The sequence below is a fragment of the Schistocerca americana genome, chromosome 1 (assembly GCF_021461395.2).
Source record: "Schistocerca americana isolate TAMUIC-IGC-003095 chromosome 1, iqSchAmer2.1, whole genome shotgun sequence".
NCBI lineage: Eukaryota > Metazoa > Arthropoda > Insecta > Orthoptera > Acrididae > Schistocerca > Schistocerca americana.
The window spans coordinates 347,384,014-347,401,855 of record NC_060119.1 but is presented as its reverse complement, the minus strand read 5'-3'; the positions used below and the strand labels follow the sequence as shown (position 1 = coordinate 347,401,855).

The 17,842-nt window shown below is 40.2% G+C and overlaps 1 protein-coding gene across 6 annotated transcripts in view; it reads right to left on the bottom strand.

The window, feature by feature from the left end:
• Nucleotides 1-17,842, bottom strand: part of LOC124599373 (maternal effect protein staufen-like) — a 253,006-nt gene that overhangs the window by 73,189 nt on the left and 161,975 nt on the right. For all 6 annotated transcript variants that reach the window (XR_006978568.1, XR_006978569.1, XM_047136072.1 and 3 more), the window contains exons 8-9: nt 15,556-15,640; nt 8,950-9,167 (exon numbers count right to left, since the gene is read on the bottom strand). Coding sequence is in view for 4 of the 6 variants with exons in the window: in XM_047136072.1 (XP_046992028.1) it covers nt 8,950-9,167; nt 15,556-15,640 (303 nt within the window). In the remaining 2 variants the exon portion in view is untranslated. The remainder of the gene's footprint in view (nt 1-8,949; nt 9,168-15,555; nt 15,641-17,842) is intronic.

Genomic DNA, 17,842 nt, shown 5'->3' with positions numbered 1-17,842 from the left:
CAGTGACATTATCTATTTATGTGTGTCCTTACTCTGATGTAATTTGATTCAACAGGGTCTGCTACATAAAATCTTATGAAGCAGTCTTTCTCCCCTGTCACTGTCAACCTGTACACGACAGTGACAAAAAATAAGTCCTTAAGTGAATCAGCAGAGACCAAGAACTATCAATGCAGGTGGAAACCAAAAAGCTACAGAAAATATGACCTCAATCATCCATTAGTATACACCAGTAAACCTAATTCTTTAAAGAATTGAACACTCATGTATAAAACAATTTCAAAAGTCTGGTTACTTTACAAAAGAATTAATGTACTGAATATCTGGCATTAAGCATATAAGCAAGAAAACGTTTAGAAAAGGTTTGAAATCATGCTTTAAGTTTGTTGGAAGTCAGTAACTGTTCTCATTATGAAACCTGGATGAATATAGTATGGGTACTTTACACTCTATTTCAAGTAAAAACAGGTTTCCCCTGCATCTTAATGCCTATGATGTCTATCTTCAGAACTGTGTGCTGTGATATAATTTTGCAAGAGCATTCAGTGGTATATGCGGATACTGTCTAACAAATTGTGTTGCAAATAGAGTCAGTGGTAAAGAAGTAATAAATTATAACATCTTGCCTGATGCTGCACAAACAATGAAAACATAGTGACAAATTTTTTTCCTCTTATTGTTTCTTGGAAGGCTGTCAGCAAGAGAAAAACTCCACAAATGTTAGAAATTGTGTGTAAAGTTTGTTGTAAGTCACTAGGTCTTATTTTTAAATAATGGGTGAATATAATCTGGTTATTTGCATGTAGTGAATTATGCTGCTTCAAGATATGAACACAGTTTCTAACTGTAATACTTGTCTTACTTTGTTAAACCTGTAACATAAGATTTATACCATTTAATGAGTAGGTTCTAATAGCATTTTAAATTTGGTCAATAATTATGTAATAAAAGTAAAATTTTTGTTGCCCATGGAACCAGTTATATAGGCAACCTACAATTGGAACTGGCTTGAAGGAAAGTCACTCAGTAATATAAATTCACTGCAGAAAATGTAGTACCACAAATACCACTCACTACAAAAATTCTCTTTCTTGTTTCATAATATTCTATTCCTAATTTTCAATGGGTCATCCACTGTTCTCACCATTTCTCACCAAAATATCCCGAGATTGAAGAATAAAGTAGATGAGCTCCTGGTTTGATTAGATGACATTGAATCTTATAATGTAATAGATATACTATGCCTGTCTGAGCATCACATTGTGTCTGATATGGAAGAGGTTATAAACTAGCTGCACATATGAGTAGAGAGAATAAGGTGAGAGGAGTTGCCATACATGTCAAAAGTTATCACTGTGTAGAAAGCTTAGATACAAAAAAGTTTTGTCTAGAGCAACATACAGAAGCATGTGCCTGTCAACTTACACTGAAGGAGGGCTCTTTTAATTGTAACAGTATACAGATCCCCTTCATGAAACTTTCATTTAATCCTGGAAAACTTGGATGCCTTGTTGTGCTATCTGTCAGATAGGGGAAAGCAAATGATTATTTGTGGGGACTTCAATGTTGATTCACTGAAACAATGTAATAGGAAGAATGACCTGTAAGTCTTGCTCGGTTCTTTCAATTTGACATCTGTCATTAATTTTCCTACTCAGGTAGTAAAGGACAGCAGCACACTGATAGATAATACTTTTGTAGACCAAGATAGGTTTAAAAACATAAATTCTTGTCCTGTTGAGAATGGCCTTTCTGATCATGATGCTCAGCTAGTTACAGTATATGACATGTTCCATTCAGTAATTCAAAACTACCCTCCAAAGTTGTGCGTACAATTAATGACTCAACAATTAGAATTTTCAGAGAAAATCTTCGGCTGTTAGACTGGGATGAGGTGTACAAGGAACCTGATGCTAATTTAAAACATAACTTATTTCATGATACACTTGTAAGAGAATTTGAAAACTGTTTCCCCAAGAAAGTAGTTAAATCTAATTGTAAGAAACCCAGCAAAAAACCTTGGCTTACTAAAGAAATAAAAATATCTTGTAACCACAAAAGCGAACTGTATCTAACAACAAGAAAGAGTAATGACCCAGAAACAGCCAAATATTATAAAAACTACTGTGCTACATTAAGAAAGGTTATTAAAAAGTCCAGAAGCATGTGCATCATGTCTGAGATTAATACCTCTGATAACAAAATCAAAACAATTTGGAATATTATTACAAGGGAGACAGGGCAACCAAGAGTAGAGGATGACAGCATCACCATCATAGCAAATGGAAACTTGAGAAACAACAAGCCGGAAGTCGAAAACATTTTGAATAATCATTTTTTAAGTGTTGTAGAGAAAATAGGATCTAAATGTTCATTAGAAGAAGCAAGGCAATTAATGGAAGAGGCCTTACCCACACCATTTGATACAATTGAAATTCCACCCACCTCTCCTTCTGAAATAAGGAAGATAATAAACTCTCTCAAGAATAAAAGCTCACATGGAATTGATGGCATTTCCAACAGGATAATAAAAGCTTGCTGCCAAGAAATAAGTGGGATTCTTAGCCACATATGTAATAGCTCTCTGAAGCAGGGTATTTTCCCAGATAGACTTAAGTATGCCATTGTTAAACCACTGCATAAAAAAGGGGATATGTCTGATGTCAACAACTACCGCCCAATCTCTCTTCTAACTGCCTTAATGAAAAAGTAATGTATTGCAGAGTAGCTTCACACCTTTGTAAAAATAAAGTTTTAACAAAACGTCAGTTTGGTTTCCAGAAGGGTTCTTCAACAGTAAATGCCATATATACTTTCACTAATGAAATATTAAACGCTCTGAGTAACCGGAAGTCACCTTTTGGGATTCTTTTGTGATCTATCAAAGGCTTTTGATTGTGTAAATCATGGAATACTTCTAGATAAGTTCAAGTACTGTGGTATGAATGGGACAGTGCTCAAATGGTTTAAATCGTACTTAACTGGAAGAGTGCAGAAAGTTGAAATAAGCAATTCACATAATACGCAAAAACTGGTGATTTCTCAAATTGGGGAACAATCAAGAATGGGGTGCCGCAAGGTTCGGTCTTGGGTCCTCTGCTGTTCTTAATATATATTAATGACTTGCCATTCTATATTCACGAAGATGCAAAGCTGGTACTTTTTGCCGATGATACAAGTATAGCTATCACACCAAACAGACAAGAATTAACTGGTGAAATTGTAAACGATGTATTTCAGAAAATCATTAAGTGGTTCTCTGCAAATGGGCTCTCTTTAAACTTTGACAAAACACAGTATATACAGTTCCACACAGTAAATGGAATGACACCATTAATAAATATAGACTTCGATCAGAAATCGGTAGCTCAGGTAGAATATTCAAAATTTCTAGGTGTATGCATTGATGAGGAGTTGAACTTGAAAAAACACACTGAAGATCTGCTGAAATGTTTGAGTTCAGCTACTTATGATATTAGGGTCATTGCAAATTTTAGCGATATACATCTCAGTAAATTAGCTTACCACGCCTATTTTCATTCTCTGCTTTCGTATGGCATCATATTCTGGGGTAACTCATCATTGAGTAAAAGAGTGTTCATTGCACAAAAGCATGTAATCAGAATAATTGCTGGAGCTCATCCAAGATCATCCTGCAGACACTTATTTAAAGGGCTAGAGATCTTCACTGTAGCCTCAGAAAAAAAAACATATATATATATATATATATATATATATATATATATATATATATATATATATATATATATATATATATAGCTTTCGCAACCAACGGTTGCTTCATCAGGAAAGAGGGAAGGAGAGGGAAAGACGAAAGGATGTGGATTTTAAGGGAGAGGGTAAGGAGTCATTCCAATCCCGGGAGCGGAAAGACTTACCTTAGGGGGAAAAAAGGACAGGTATACACTCGCACACACACCCATATCCAACCAACTTGAAATTAGCGGAGGTTGAGGCCTGGCGGATAACGAGAAGAGAGGATATACTGAAGGGCAAGTTCCCATCTCCGGAGTTCTGACAGGTTGGTGTTAGTGGGAAGTATCCAGATAACCCAGACGGTGTAACACTGTGCCAAGATGTGCTGGCCGTGCACCAAGGCATGTTTAGCAACAGGGTGATCCTCATTACCAACAAACACTGTCTGCCTGTGTCCATTCATGCGAATGGACAGTTTGTTGCTGGTCATTCCCACATAGAAAGCTTCACAGTGTAGGCAGCTCAGTTGGTAAATCACGTGGGTGCTTTCACACGTGGCTCTGCCTTTGATCATGTACACCTTCCGGGTTACAGGACTGGAGTAGGTGGTGGTGGGAGGGTGCATGGGACAGGTTTTACACCGGGGGCGGTTACAAGGGTAGGAGCCAGAGGGTAGGGAAGGTGGTTTGGGGATTTCATAGGATGAAATCCTAGATGATGTGACTTACCATACGAAAGCGCTGGCAGGTCGATAGAAACACCAACAAACAAATACATACACACAAAATTCAAGCTTTCGCAACAAACTGTTGCCTCATCAGGAAAGAGGGAAAGACGAAAGGAAGTGGGTTTTAAGGGAGAGGGTAAGGAGTCATTCCAATCCCGGGAGCGGAAAGACTTACCTTAGGGGGGAAAAAGGACGGGTATACACGCGCACACACACACATATCCATCCACACATACACAGACACAAGCAGACATTTGTAAAGACAAAGAGTTTGGGCAGAGATGTCAGTCGAGGCGGAAGTGCAGAGGCAAAGATGATGTTGAATGACAGGTGAGGTGTGAGTGGCGGCAACTTGAAATTAGCGGAGATTGAGGCTTGGTGGGTAACGGGAAGAGAGGATATATTGAAGAGCAAGTTCCCATCTCCGGAGTTCGGATAGGTTGGTGTTGGTGGGAAGTATCCAGATAACCCGGACGGTGTAACACTGTGCCAAGATGTGCTGGCCGTGCACCAAGGCATGTTTAGCCACAGGGTGATCCTCATTACCAAGAAACACTGTCTGCCTGTGTCCATTCATGCGAATGGACAGTTTGTTGCTGGTCATTCCCACATAGAATGCATCACAGTGTAGGCAGGTCAGTTGGTAAATCACGTGGGTGCTTTCACATGTGGCTTTGCCTTTGATCGTGTACACCTTCCAGGTTACAGGACTGGAGTAGGTGGTGGTAGGAGGGTGCATGGGACAGGTTTTACACCGGGGGCGGTTACAAGGATAGGAGCCAGAGGGTGGGGAAGGTGGTTTGGGGATTTCATAGGGATGAACTAAGAGGTTACGAAGGTTAGGTGGACGGCGGAAATTCACTCTTGGTGGAGTGGGGAGGATTTCATGAAGGATGGATCTCATTTCAGGGCAGGATTTGAGGAAGTCGTATCCCTGCTGGAGAGCCACTTTCAGAGTCTGGTCCAGTCCCGGAAAGTATCCTGTCACAAGTGGGGCACTTTTGTGGTTCTTCTGTGGGGGATTCTGGGTTTGAGAGGATGAGGAAGTGGCTCTGGTTATTTGCTTCTGTACCAGGTCGGAAGGGTAGTTGCGGGATGCGAAGGCTGTTGTCAGGTTGTTGGTGTAATGGTTCAGGGATTCCGGACTGGAGCAGATTCGTTTGCCACGAAGACCTAGGCTGTAGGGAAGGGACCGTTTGATGTGGAATGGGTGGCAGCTGTCATAATGGAGGTACTGTTGCTTGTTGGTGGGTTTGATGTGGACGGACGTGTGAAGCTGGCCATTGGACAGGTGGAGGTCAACGTCAAGGAAAGTGGCATGGGATTTGGAGTAGGACCAGGTGAATCTGATGGAACCAAAGGAGTTGAGGTTGGAGAGGAAATTCTGTAGTTCTTCTTCACTGTGAGACCAGATCATGAAGATGTCATCAATAAATCTGTACCAAACTTTGGGTTGGCAGGCCTGGGTAACCAAGAAGGCTTCCTCTAAGCGACTCATGAATAGGTTGGCGTACGAGGGGGCCATCCCCGGGGACCATCCTGGTACCCATGGCTGTTCCCTTTAATTGTTGGTGTGTCTGGCCTTCAAAAGTGAAGAAGTTGTGGGTCAGGATGAAGCTGGCTAAGGTGATCACCTGCCACCCTGCCTAAAACCTGTTTCCTCATCACCTCATCCCTTCCCTACAGCCTAGGTCTTCGTGGCAAACGAATCTGCTCCAGTCCGGAATCCCTGAACCATTACACCAACAACCTGACAACAGCTTTCGCATCCCGCAACTACCCTTCCGACCTGGTACAGAAGCAAATAACCAGAGCCACTTCCTCATCCTCTCAAACCCAGAATCCCCCACAGAAGAACCACAAAAGTGCCCCACTTGTGACAGGATACTTTCCGGGACTGGACCAGACTCTGAATGTGGCTCTCCAGCAGGGATACGACTTCCTCAAATCCTGCCCTGAAATGAGATCCATCCTTCATGAAATCCTCCCCACTCCACCAAGAGTGAATTTCCGCCGTCCACTTAACCTTCGTAACCTCTTAGTTCATCCCTATGAAATCCCCAAACCACCTTCCCTACCCTCTGGCTCCTATCCTTGTAACCGCCCCCAGTGTAAAACCTGTCCCATGCACCCTCCTACCACCACCTACTCCAGTCCTGTAACCTGGAAGGTGTACACGATCAAAGGCAGAGCCACATGTGAAAGCACCCACGTGATTTATCAACTGACCTGCCTACACTGTGATGCATTCTATGTGGGAATGACCAGCAACAAACTGTCCATTCGCATGAATGGACACAGGCAGACAGTGTTTCTTGGTAATGAGGATCACCCTGTGGCTAAACATGCCTTGGTGCACGGCCAGCACATCTTGGCACAGTGTTACACCGTCCGGGTTATCTGGATGCTTCCCACCAACACCAACCTATCCGAACTCCGGAGATGGGAACTTGCTCTTCAATATATCCTCTCTTCCCGTTACCCACCAGGCCTCAATCTTCGCTAATTTCAAGTTGCCGCCACTCACACCTCACCTGTCATTCAACATCATCTTTGCCACTGCACTTCCGCCTCGACTGACATCTCTGCCCAAACTCTTTGTCTTTACAAATGTCTGCTTGTGTCTGTGTATGTGTGGATGGATATGTGTGTGTGTGCGAGTGTATACCCGTCCTTTTTCCCCCCTAAGGTAAGTCTTTCCGCTCCCGGGATTGGAATGACTCCTTACCCTCTCCCTTAAAACCCACTTCCTTTCGTCTTTCCCTCTTTCCTGATGAGGCAACAGTTTGTTGCGAAAGCTTGAATTTTGTGTGTATGTATTTGTTTGTTTGTGTTTCTATCGACCTGCCAGCACTTTCGTATAGTAAGTCACATCATCTTTGTAAGATGATGAGACTTACCAAACAAAAGCGCTGGCAGGTCGATAGACACACAAACAAACACAAACATACACTCAAAATTCAAGCTTTCGCAACAAACGGTTGCTTCATCAGGAAAGGGGGAAGGAGAGGGAAAGACGAAAGGATGTGGGTTTTAAGGGAGAGGTTAATGAGTCATTCCAATCCCGGGAGCGGAAAGACTTACCTTAGGGGAAAAAAAAGGACGGGTATACACTCGCGCGCACACACACACATATCCATCCGCACATACACAGACACAAGCAGACATTTGTAAAGGCCAGCGCTTTTGTTTGGTAAGTCTCATCATCTTTGTTTTTAGTTATATTTTTCCCACGTGGAATGTTTCCCTCATATATATATATATATATATATATATATATATATATATATATATATATATATATATATATATATATATTCACTTATGAAATTTGTTATTAACAATCTGAACAAATTCAAAAGTAATAGCAGTGTACATGGCTACAACACTAGGAGAAAGGATGATCTTCACTGCTCAAGGTTAAATCTAACTGGCTCAGAAGGGGGTAAATTATGATGCCACAAAAGTCTTTGCTCACTTACCTAATAGCATCAAAAGGTCTGACAGATAGCCATATAGCATTTAAAAGGAAATTACAAGAATTTCTTAATGGCAACTCCTTCTACTCATTAGATGAATTTGTGGATATAGTAAGTAGGTAATTTCCCCAACACCCACAAAAAAATAAATAAAATAAAATAAAGTGTCATGCAATGTTTTGTGTAATGTAATAACTTGTATAGACACCTTTTACTAACCTGACACGTTCCACATCATTATGAAGTGTCATATTCATGATCTATGGAACAAGTACCAATCTAATGTAATCTAATCAGCCTGTTGTCTCTTCAAACACATTTCGAAAAGGAAAGAAAAACGTTAACATTTGTATTTTGAAGCAACCATTCATGTTTATCATAAAAAATATTGCTTACTTACTTAAATTGTAAACAGAAACATAATTTATGTCCTTTTGAAACATTTATGAAATATGTTGCACCAACATTATTCAGTAAAAAACCTAGCAAAAATTAGTCAGTATGAAACATTATTTCAACATTACTAAAATATTACTTCATACACTACCAGCTTAACAGCAGTAATACAGAATATCAAGAAAGAAAGCATAGGCTAAGTGGAGCACAAGCTCATAGTGGAAAAGGATGTGTAAGGAAATGAGCTGCATATTTGTCAGAGGAACTCTCTTAGTGTCCATCTTTGGCAATGTAAGAGAACCCACAGGAAATGTATACCAGAATGGTTAATGGGAGATTCAAGACTCATTCCACCTGAATATGTTGAAAAAGTTACAGACAATGAGACAATCCTATTCCCACTTTTTGAGGAAAATTATGATTTTAGAACTTTTCAACTGCTGAGTGTGTGTGCTTGATCTATCTCCACAAGAAAAAAATTGTGAAATTGAGGAGGGGTAAAGATGACATAAAAGCATATGCTACCTTCTCAATTAAACTGCATATAGCATGCTCTTTAAAATTAACATAATTTTAAATTTACTTCAAACAAAATAATAGTTCCCATATTATATGCAAAATGATGATTACCTTAGGCAAATCTACGAAATGAACTTTAAAATCCAATAAATCAGCTGCTTGCATCAATGTGTGTTTTGCAGTAACTTTTTGGTCTTGTGATGTTTGTGATTTGGAGCTGAAGGTGGAAGACGTGTCTGTAAGTGTTGACTTCACAGTAGGCTCACCAAGAAAGGAACTTCCACTCTTCACCAGCTGCTTTGCAAATGCTACCAATCTTTGATTCAAACCTGCGAGTGTTAGAAACAGAGATTGAGACAGCTACACAAAGTACGTGAAAAATACATTTAGCATATAAATGTCTCATACACTGACCAGGGCAACCTGATTAGGAATATGGGGTACTATTAACCATTTTTATATCCATACCAGAGAGGTAAAGGGTCAAAATCCAATATTTGCAGTTTGGTTTAAGCCTATATTTGTAATACCCACACATTGCTTCATTTGAAGAAGAAGAGTGGCAGTCTTGTTCCAGTCCATGATTGGCTTAGTGCTAAAGAGTCCACATGATTATTAATCATTGCTTAAATTGGCCATGGCTTGGAGCACACGTCACTCTTTCTCCACAAATAAAACAGTATGGAGATATTAAAAACATTCTCATAAGTGAAGACAGTGGAATCTGAATTACCCTACTTTACTCATAAGGTATGGATACAGAATCTGTGTTGTGTTTTTTAATACCTTCCCAAGAATCCAAGGAATGATTGCTACTGCATGTCTTTTTACTGTTGGTTGAGCTCTGCTTGTTTTGCAGGTTGTAACACACTTATGTAGATCATAAAAGCGACAGAGGATCTACATGAAGTTATAATTTACTTTTTGACTTAAAGTGTAGTTTAAGCTAATGGAGGGGGGAGGGGGGGGAGGGGGGGGGGAGAAGGATCTATCTTTGGCTGTGGGCCCCATACGCTACTTGTCGGGAATTTTAGGCACTGGGTTTGTGGGGGCAGAAATTCACATATACTGAGTAAATAACCTTCACTAGCTTATCATCCCCCCCCCCCCCCCCAAAAAAAAAAGAGTTCATAGCAGCAGGCACACTACATCGACCTGAAATCATTGTGGCTGTCACCCTCAGCACCAGATACTTATGAAGATATCAAGATAAAGGCATTATTCCATATCTGAGATATGCAAAACAGCTTTATTGCATGCACCAGCCAGTGACTCACTGTAGAAGCATTCTGCAGCAGGTATAAACATACACTGACAAGTAATTCATCAGCTTTCTGAGAAGTGAAAGCAGACTGCTACGTCCAAACCTCTAACCCTTACATTACTTCTCTCAGAGAAGAAGAGCTGCTATGACCACATGCACATGATGGATTTGTTTTGCCAGTTGCAGCATCGGAGGTGATTGCAACATATTCTTCATTTGCAGACACAGTAATGGGCGGTACTGATGAATGGGTTTTTAAAATAACAACTTGGTGCACAACATATGTTGTGGACACAAGACAAATTAATGCCACACATATTGATGCCAGTGTAGACGGCATCAATATTCAGACATCAGATGCTCGTATTAGCTCTTAAAGACATGGATAGTTAATTACTTGGCATATAGATACAGAATGTTTTGCAGAAGTAGCAACAGCAATGGGTGATTTTGTATGGGAGGTCTGTCCTTTGACTGGTAGGAAATGGTTGTAGTGTGCCATGTGGCAGGTTCTGTTTTGGGTTGAGTTCTCTACATGAGGATGAGCAGCACTACAATGAAGGTGAACTAAAAGGACAGCGAAATACCATCATTAAATTCATTCAGTGAACTTCACTCAACATTTTTACCACAAGTAGATTCCGAAAATAAAGTATGTATCTAGAAAGATAACTACAAGATCCATCTACGACAGTCAAGATTTCGGATCGCAGGCTGTGCCTGGGCCTGACTGACAAAGTGCTTAGATTGGCTGGCATATGTACCCCATCACCATGCCAAGCTGTCTGACAAGGGGAAGGTCTCAGACACGGCCAACTGATTCGGCTCAAATTTGGCAGGTTGCTTGTGTACATCCTAAAACGAAGGAATCTAAGATATTTTGGGTCAACACCCCCATGTTTCTGAGAAAATCACCCCTAAAGGTTATGACAAGCAACTGACTCAAAATTGGCGGGATCGATAGATAATTGTAAATAGAGCATTTTTCATTATCAGGTATGGGGTCCAAAAACACATACTTTACCAGAAATCGAGGTAAGAAACTTTCACAACTGCCGCTTCTGTACCCACATGGTACACACTTTTTGCCGACAGCACTGATAGCGCAATGGCCAAGGTAACTGGTTGGGAATCGGAGAACCCGGGTTCGAATCTCAAAGAAACATAGTGGATGTTCTTCCTTTTGTTTGTATTTTTCCACATGTCAACTGATAGGGATAGGAGGATTAATAAGGTAAGTAAATCAATAAGGAATGATAATAGTAAGGTAGGCAAATAAATTTCTCGAACCTCTTGGGATAGTAAACAACTAAAATGTTAAGCCAGGTCACTTTACAATGGCTCTTCCAGTCAATATTACGTGTCCTCACTTTTCTTCAAACAACTAGATGGATGGTACTTGTCATACAAAGATTCAAAACAAATATACTCACAGCACCAAGAACATCTAATGAATGCAATCTTTCGACAGCTACACTGCTCCTTCCGAAGAGTCAGCGGAAAAAAAAAACTTGGTTTACATTTATAAATATGTCTTTTTCGGGAATTAATTTGGATGTGTACCATGCATACAATATCATTGCCCGAAAAATCGGTGCTGAAAGTTGGTTATGAATTATGCTGTGAATAATTATTGCATCCGTGCGGTTGTGCAAATCCCGCTGGGTTTCCAGAAGCATGCTGCAATTCTGAAGCCTGGAAATAAACTTTTTAACCTGGCGATAGAAATAAACATCACACAGCTGGCACACAGGTGTGCAGTTTGGCAGTATTACTTTTACTGTGCATGTCGGCTTACCCTCGCCATCTATAAACATTGTGTCATATATTGTAGTATTAATTTGTCCGCTCCAGGAATCCAATATTAGACAAAACTTGTTATCATAAATGTATGGTATTAAAACATTCTCACAAAATGGTCTGTAAATCACATTTGTCAGTTTCCCGGATTTGGAGCACGTAATGTAAACATTTTTCAATGAGTCATTTAAATGATTGACCTCTTCTATAACCAGAGGACCAAATGTAACATTCGTTCCATGTAAACACAGGAAAACCTTAGGCAACACTTTTCCAGAGGCTGTGATGGCATATTGGGCCATGTACGAATGTGTTAGATTGTTTTTACTACCAACTGCGACAAGGGTCCATTTTTCTCCCTTATGCAATGATGTGCGTTGAATGTTCAGCCGATACTCGCATCCTGTTTGATCAGTGTTGTCACGTAATCATGATTAAAACCAGTCATAAGTGACACCGTTTGCGTGATGAAAAGAACCACCACTTTCTGTATATCTTCTATATTTTGTACCTCCTTATGAGAGATGTATGAGAGAGGACCCAAAAATAACCGGGATTTATTTCTAGAAAGCATATACTTTATTGTTTTCAAATAGAGCCTTAGTCTCCATCAAAGTACTCTCCATTAGCATTAATACACTTGTCCAAACATTCATTCCAGTGTTCGAAGCACCTTTTAAGTTCGTCCTCTTTGACACCTGCTAGCATTTTCATGATATTGCATTTTACGTCTTCCACATCTGCAAAATGCTTCCCTCTCAAGTCTCTTTTCATCCTCGGGAATACGAAGAAGTCCGAAGGTGCTAAATCCGGCAAACAGGGCGCGTGGGTCAAGGTCGTCATCTTCGTTGAGACCAAAAACTGGTGAACGCTGAGAGCCATGTGCGCGGGAGCGTTGTTGTGATGCAGGAACCACACACCAGAATCCCACAAAGCCGGATGTTTTCGCGACAAACTTCTGCGAAGACATTTCATAACCTCTCACATTCGATTTCACTTGTCGAGCTTTTTTTGCTCGAGGTGAGCCAGGTGACTTCCATTGTGACGACTGTTGTTTACTTTCTGCATCATACCCATAGCACCATGACTCATCACCTGTAATGATTTTGTTGAAAAAATGTGGATCATCTTTGAACGCGTCCTTCATTTCAAGACAGGCTTCAATGCGACAATCCCTTTGGTCTCTGGTAAGAAGCTGCCACTCTTCACATCCCCAAATCGATGGTCAAGATGCACTGACTTGAACTCCAGGACAACCCAGACAAGTTCTCGAGTTGGTCAATTGTCCTGCGTCAATCTTCACTGATGAGATCACAGATTTTGTCGATGTTCTCTTCGCTTCGAGCAGTAGAAGGTTGACCAGAACGGGGCTGATTTTCAACCACCATTTCTCCCTTTTTAAACCGAGAAAACCATTCGTACACTTCCATTTTACTAAGAGCATAGTCTTTGTAGGCTGCCTGAATCATCGCAACAGTTTCTACTGCATTCTTGCCGAGCAAGAAACAAAACTTTACTGCCGCACGTTGTTCGTAAGAACTAGCCATTTCCTCGTGTCAAGTTTGCACTGTAGGCACACTCAAAGAACTGCCAAAGAAACCACACTTCTCACTGTTGGGTGACGCCACGTGGCAGAATGACTCAGCAGAGCTCCAACTACAACCCTCTCGTGGCGCAACCTGCTACTACAGGTACACGATGTGCAGCATTATGATTCCGGTTACTTTTGGGTCCCCCCTCGTATTTAGTGATGTGCTGTTGATGAATTTTATACTCTGATTTGAAATTTCTTGCCCAAGATAATGATGCAGCAAATGTAAAATCTTTGTTGGCCGTATACTGAAGCGCTGCACAGCAGCCCAGTCCTGAAGTATTCTCGTTGTTACATTCTCATTACAACAATGAGATTTGACAAATCGGTCGTATGTCCACTTATTTATCACCTGGTATTTGTCGTATCTTGTACCTCCTTCAACAATATCACTTTCCCACAATTTCAAGTCCTTCTTCCCTTTCAGGGCTGTTGTTGCTCCAATCGTTTGCAGTGTTTGTAAGTTCCAATTTGGATGATTCCTGGCTAGTGCTACCGCCTTTACTTTTACTTCAAGGGGTACAGTGCCGTAGTTCAATCGTTTAGTAACCAGTTCACAATACTCATCGGGAACAGATGAAGCACATATTCCCAGTTATGTGGAGATTTCCAAAGTGTTACGACCATTTTGCGATTCACTAGTTGGGATATCTTCCACTGAATCACCTTCTGCTTCGTCTTCATGGTATAGTACTTTCAGTATCAACAAAAGTCATTTCGTTTGTCAGCTGCAAAAATTGCTCGACAATAGCCGCTCCTATCGATCTGGAACGCCGAGAAACAGAACTGCCTGCTTGTGGTAGTGTATTGATAATGCATCTGTCTTGTAACACTTTTACAAACCAAAACACATTGTTGGTAACTTCCCGCTTGCCATCGTCTGTGACAGGCTCCCAACTATATATTACAGTGCTAGTCAAAGGGTGTACATCCCCCATTATTCAGATCATGCACCTGAAAGATATGACACAAAAAACAACTAGTTACTATGGCATAAACAGACGAGCTAATTACTACAAACTACATGCAGTACTCGTCATATGTTACTTACAGAAGAACACTGTATTCATTCACAAAATGTATTTCATTTGGCGCATTACAAATGAAAAATCGCTACATGTATCCACGAGGTTCACGGCAGCCTAATGACACAAAACAACTCTTTCCGACTGACTTCTATAAGGCTCGTGCTGGACACCTACACTCTTCCAGGTTCACAACTATGATATGACGAAGAGGCAACCAGGACAACATAACTCTCCCCGCGTGCATTCTGTCCCATGCCTCACTGTAAATAAGCATCATGAGGTTGGCTATCTGTGATCCCTCATGAGGAATTCGCAACATTCTTACTAGGAATTGTTTTCATGTGACAAAGTTTAAAAGTTTAATAATTTACTAACTCACAGCGTTTGCTTACCTTATTATTATCATTCCTTATTGATTTAGTCATCTTATTAACCCTTCTATCCATATCAATTGAAATATGGAAAAATACAAATGAAAAGAATAACATCCGCTGGGTTTCTTCAAGATTCCAAACCGGGTTCTCCTATTCCCAGCCAGTTACCTTGGCCATTGCGCTATCAGCGCTGTCGGTGAAAAGCATTTACCATGTGGGTACAGAAGCGGCAGTTGTAAAAGTTTCTTCCTCGATTTCTGGAAAAGTTTGCATTTGCGGACCCTATACTTGGTGATGAAAAATGCTCTATTTACAATTATCTATCAAGCCCTTTAATTTTAAGTTGATTGCTAGTCATAACCTTTAGGGGCGATTTTCTCAAAATTGCGGGGGCGTTGACCCAAAATATCTTAGAGCCCTTCGTTTTAGGTTGTACACAAGCGACCTGCCAAATTTGAGCCGAATCAGTTGGCTGTGTCTGAGGCCTTCCCACTGTGAGTGTGAGGTGGGGGAAGTGAGGGAAACTGTGCCACATTTAAATTTCTTCTCCTAGACATTTATCATTTTGTGCGACTGTTCCATGTGCAGCAAACACCAAGTAGGTGTTTTTATGGTTTTAAACATTGTTGTACGTGAAGTTAAACTTTTCTACATACAAACCTTTGTTGTTGTCACTGGAAACATCCCAAAACTCTGAATTCATTACTGCTGCAATTGTTTCATCTGTCCGAAAACTGGGATTCATCTAGGAAAGAAAATAATCTTTAATATGAAAGTACATCACAACAATCATTTCTGAACACTTACTAAGAATATCCTCTAGTTCTTGTAAACAATCTACAGCTTGTTTCTAAGGCATTCATCTGTTTACAAAATGACTAATCACATTGGAATTCAAGAAGAAGCAACAGTCGAGTATCATTTCCTTCGAAGAATGATTAAAGTGTACAAGTCTTGATCAACAATATTATTCAATGTGATGAGTCAGCGGCACAAATGGTTTTTGCCCTCTCTGGTATACAAGTGTGAATCCATTAGAACCACAAGCAGTGACAGAGTAGTATTCGATGAATGATGATGACCCTTTCTTTCATAAAATAGCTCTTTTCATTTAATATGCATAAAATAATCTGGGAAGAATTTCCATAATTATTGATACAAGTCATGATCTGTGGTTCATGCTTTACAGGCTGTCAGTCTCATAATGTACTACTTCATTTGTTACACAACCCTGCAGGTCATCCTTTAGTATGGGAGTTATACAACTGAAACTGTGCGTGGTTAACTACCGTATGCACTTACAGGGTGTATATACGTGAACAAGGGGGGGAAAAAAAATCCCGGATTTTCCCTGGATTTCCCGGTTAAAAATACACTTTCTCCCAGGTGAAAATACACTTTTTCTGTCTTAAGTGACACTATACTCTTATTCGGCACTGTAAAACTCATCAATCCTTTGAATGTTTGTGGTTTTATATACCGGATTAGAATTTCCCGGCACTTTAGAAAACCAAACTTAGGGGGAAAAACACGGTTTGAAAGACCTTTGATGTGCAGCAACATATAGGCGGCATATTTTCGTATTACGAAGGTATAAATTCGAATTCCACCAAACACTGCATGTCACTTTCCAAAGCATTGAAATCGAAATTGCAATGTGCTTTTGTAAGCCAGTCATAGCTCATGCACGTGATCTCGCCAGCTGATGAAAGCGTAGGACACGTGATGTAGTCAGCCAATAGCAAGATCACTCTTAAGTAGTGCGAACACATAAATAAGAAAAGTTAATGGTTTAAATTGATATACATAGCATTCACATATAATATTGGTTTTGAAGATTAATAAGCTGGAAGAGAAGCTAATCTTCCACATATAATGTTGATCCTTTTTGCGCTTGTTATACTTTAAGATACAACACACAAATGTGCCAGTAAAATTTTTAACGACGACGTAAATGTCTGATCTTCTGGACTCTAAATTCTTCTAAATGGTCATACTCAAAGAGTCGACTTTTAAATGAGAGTCAAACACTTTGTAATTTAAGAAATCCATCGTACATTCTCGCACATAGCTCATCTTATGTGAAAGTAAATCTGCTTTGAATGTAATGCTTTTCAAACCATCATTCGCAATGTTTCCCCGCGACCTGTTAGAAATAGGTTTGTTTCAGCAGTTGCAAGAGAGCGCCATATAACAAGCGTCACCACGCTTGCGCAGATACGGTAACGCAGGAAGCCCATATCTTCGTGTGTGTAAAACATTGAAAGACCTTACATTATGACATAAAAGAAACAAGAAATCAGAGGATACTTCAAGAGCATCGAAATTTCGTGAACCATACTAAAACGCACAATTCAGCTTAAAATGCACATTTGTATGTCAATTTTCTTGGAGTACCAATACTGTATTATCTCATGTTTGGTTCTTTATTATGGCATAATGCTATACATACACTTGAAATGCGGCAAACAGTTGAAACTAGCCAATAGTGTGAAATTAAACACTTTGTTTCAAATAATTTGACTGCCCCTACAGAAAAGATTAATAAAAGCCAAGTCTCTTTAGCAAACTGGCAAAAATAGCTTCATTGTTCTGTAAGGCGATAAATGTTTGACTGTCAGAAAGGTGGAAACAAAATCTAAAACTAATAACATATTTTAGCCTTCCATAATTACGGGAACGTATTTTAATTCATTTGATAGCTCTCAGCCACAAAAATCCGTTTGGTATCATTTAATGTGAGAGCAATAAAAGAAGAGGAAAGAACAAAATCACTGTACGTAAACACAGGTCACGCGGAGATGACCCACCTCCCCACCACAGCCCAAAATTTAGTAATTTCCGAACTGGGGCAATATTAAGTAGTGGCGCCCAGCCACACTTCTGTAACCAGAGGCGGGAGATGGTACTACTCATACGCGACTCAACTGCGCCTGCACAAGAGCCC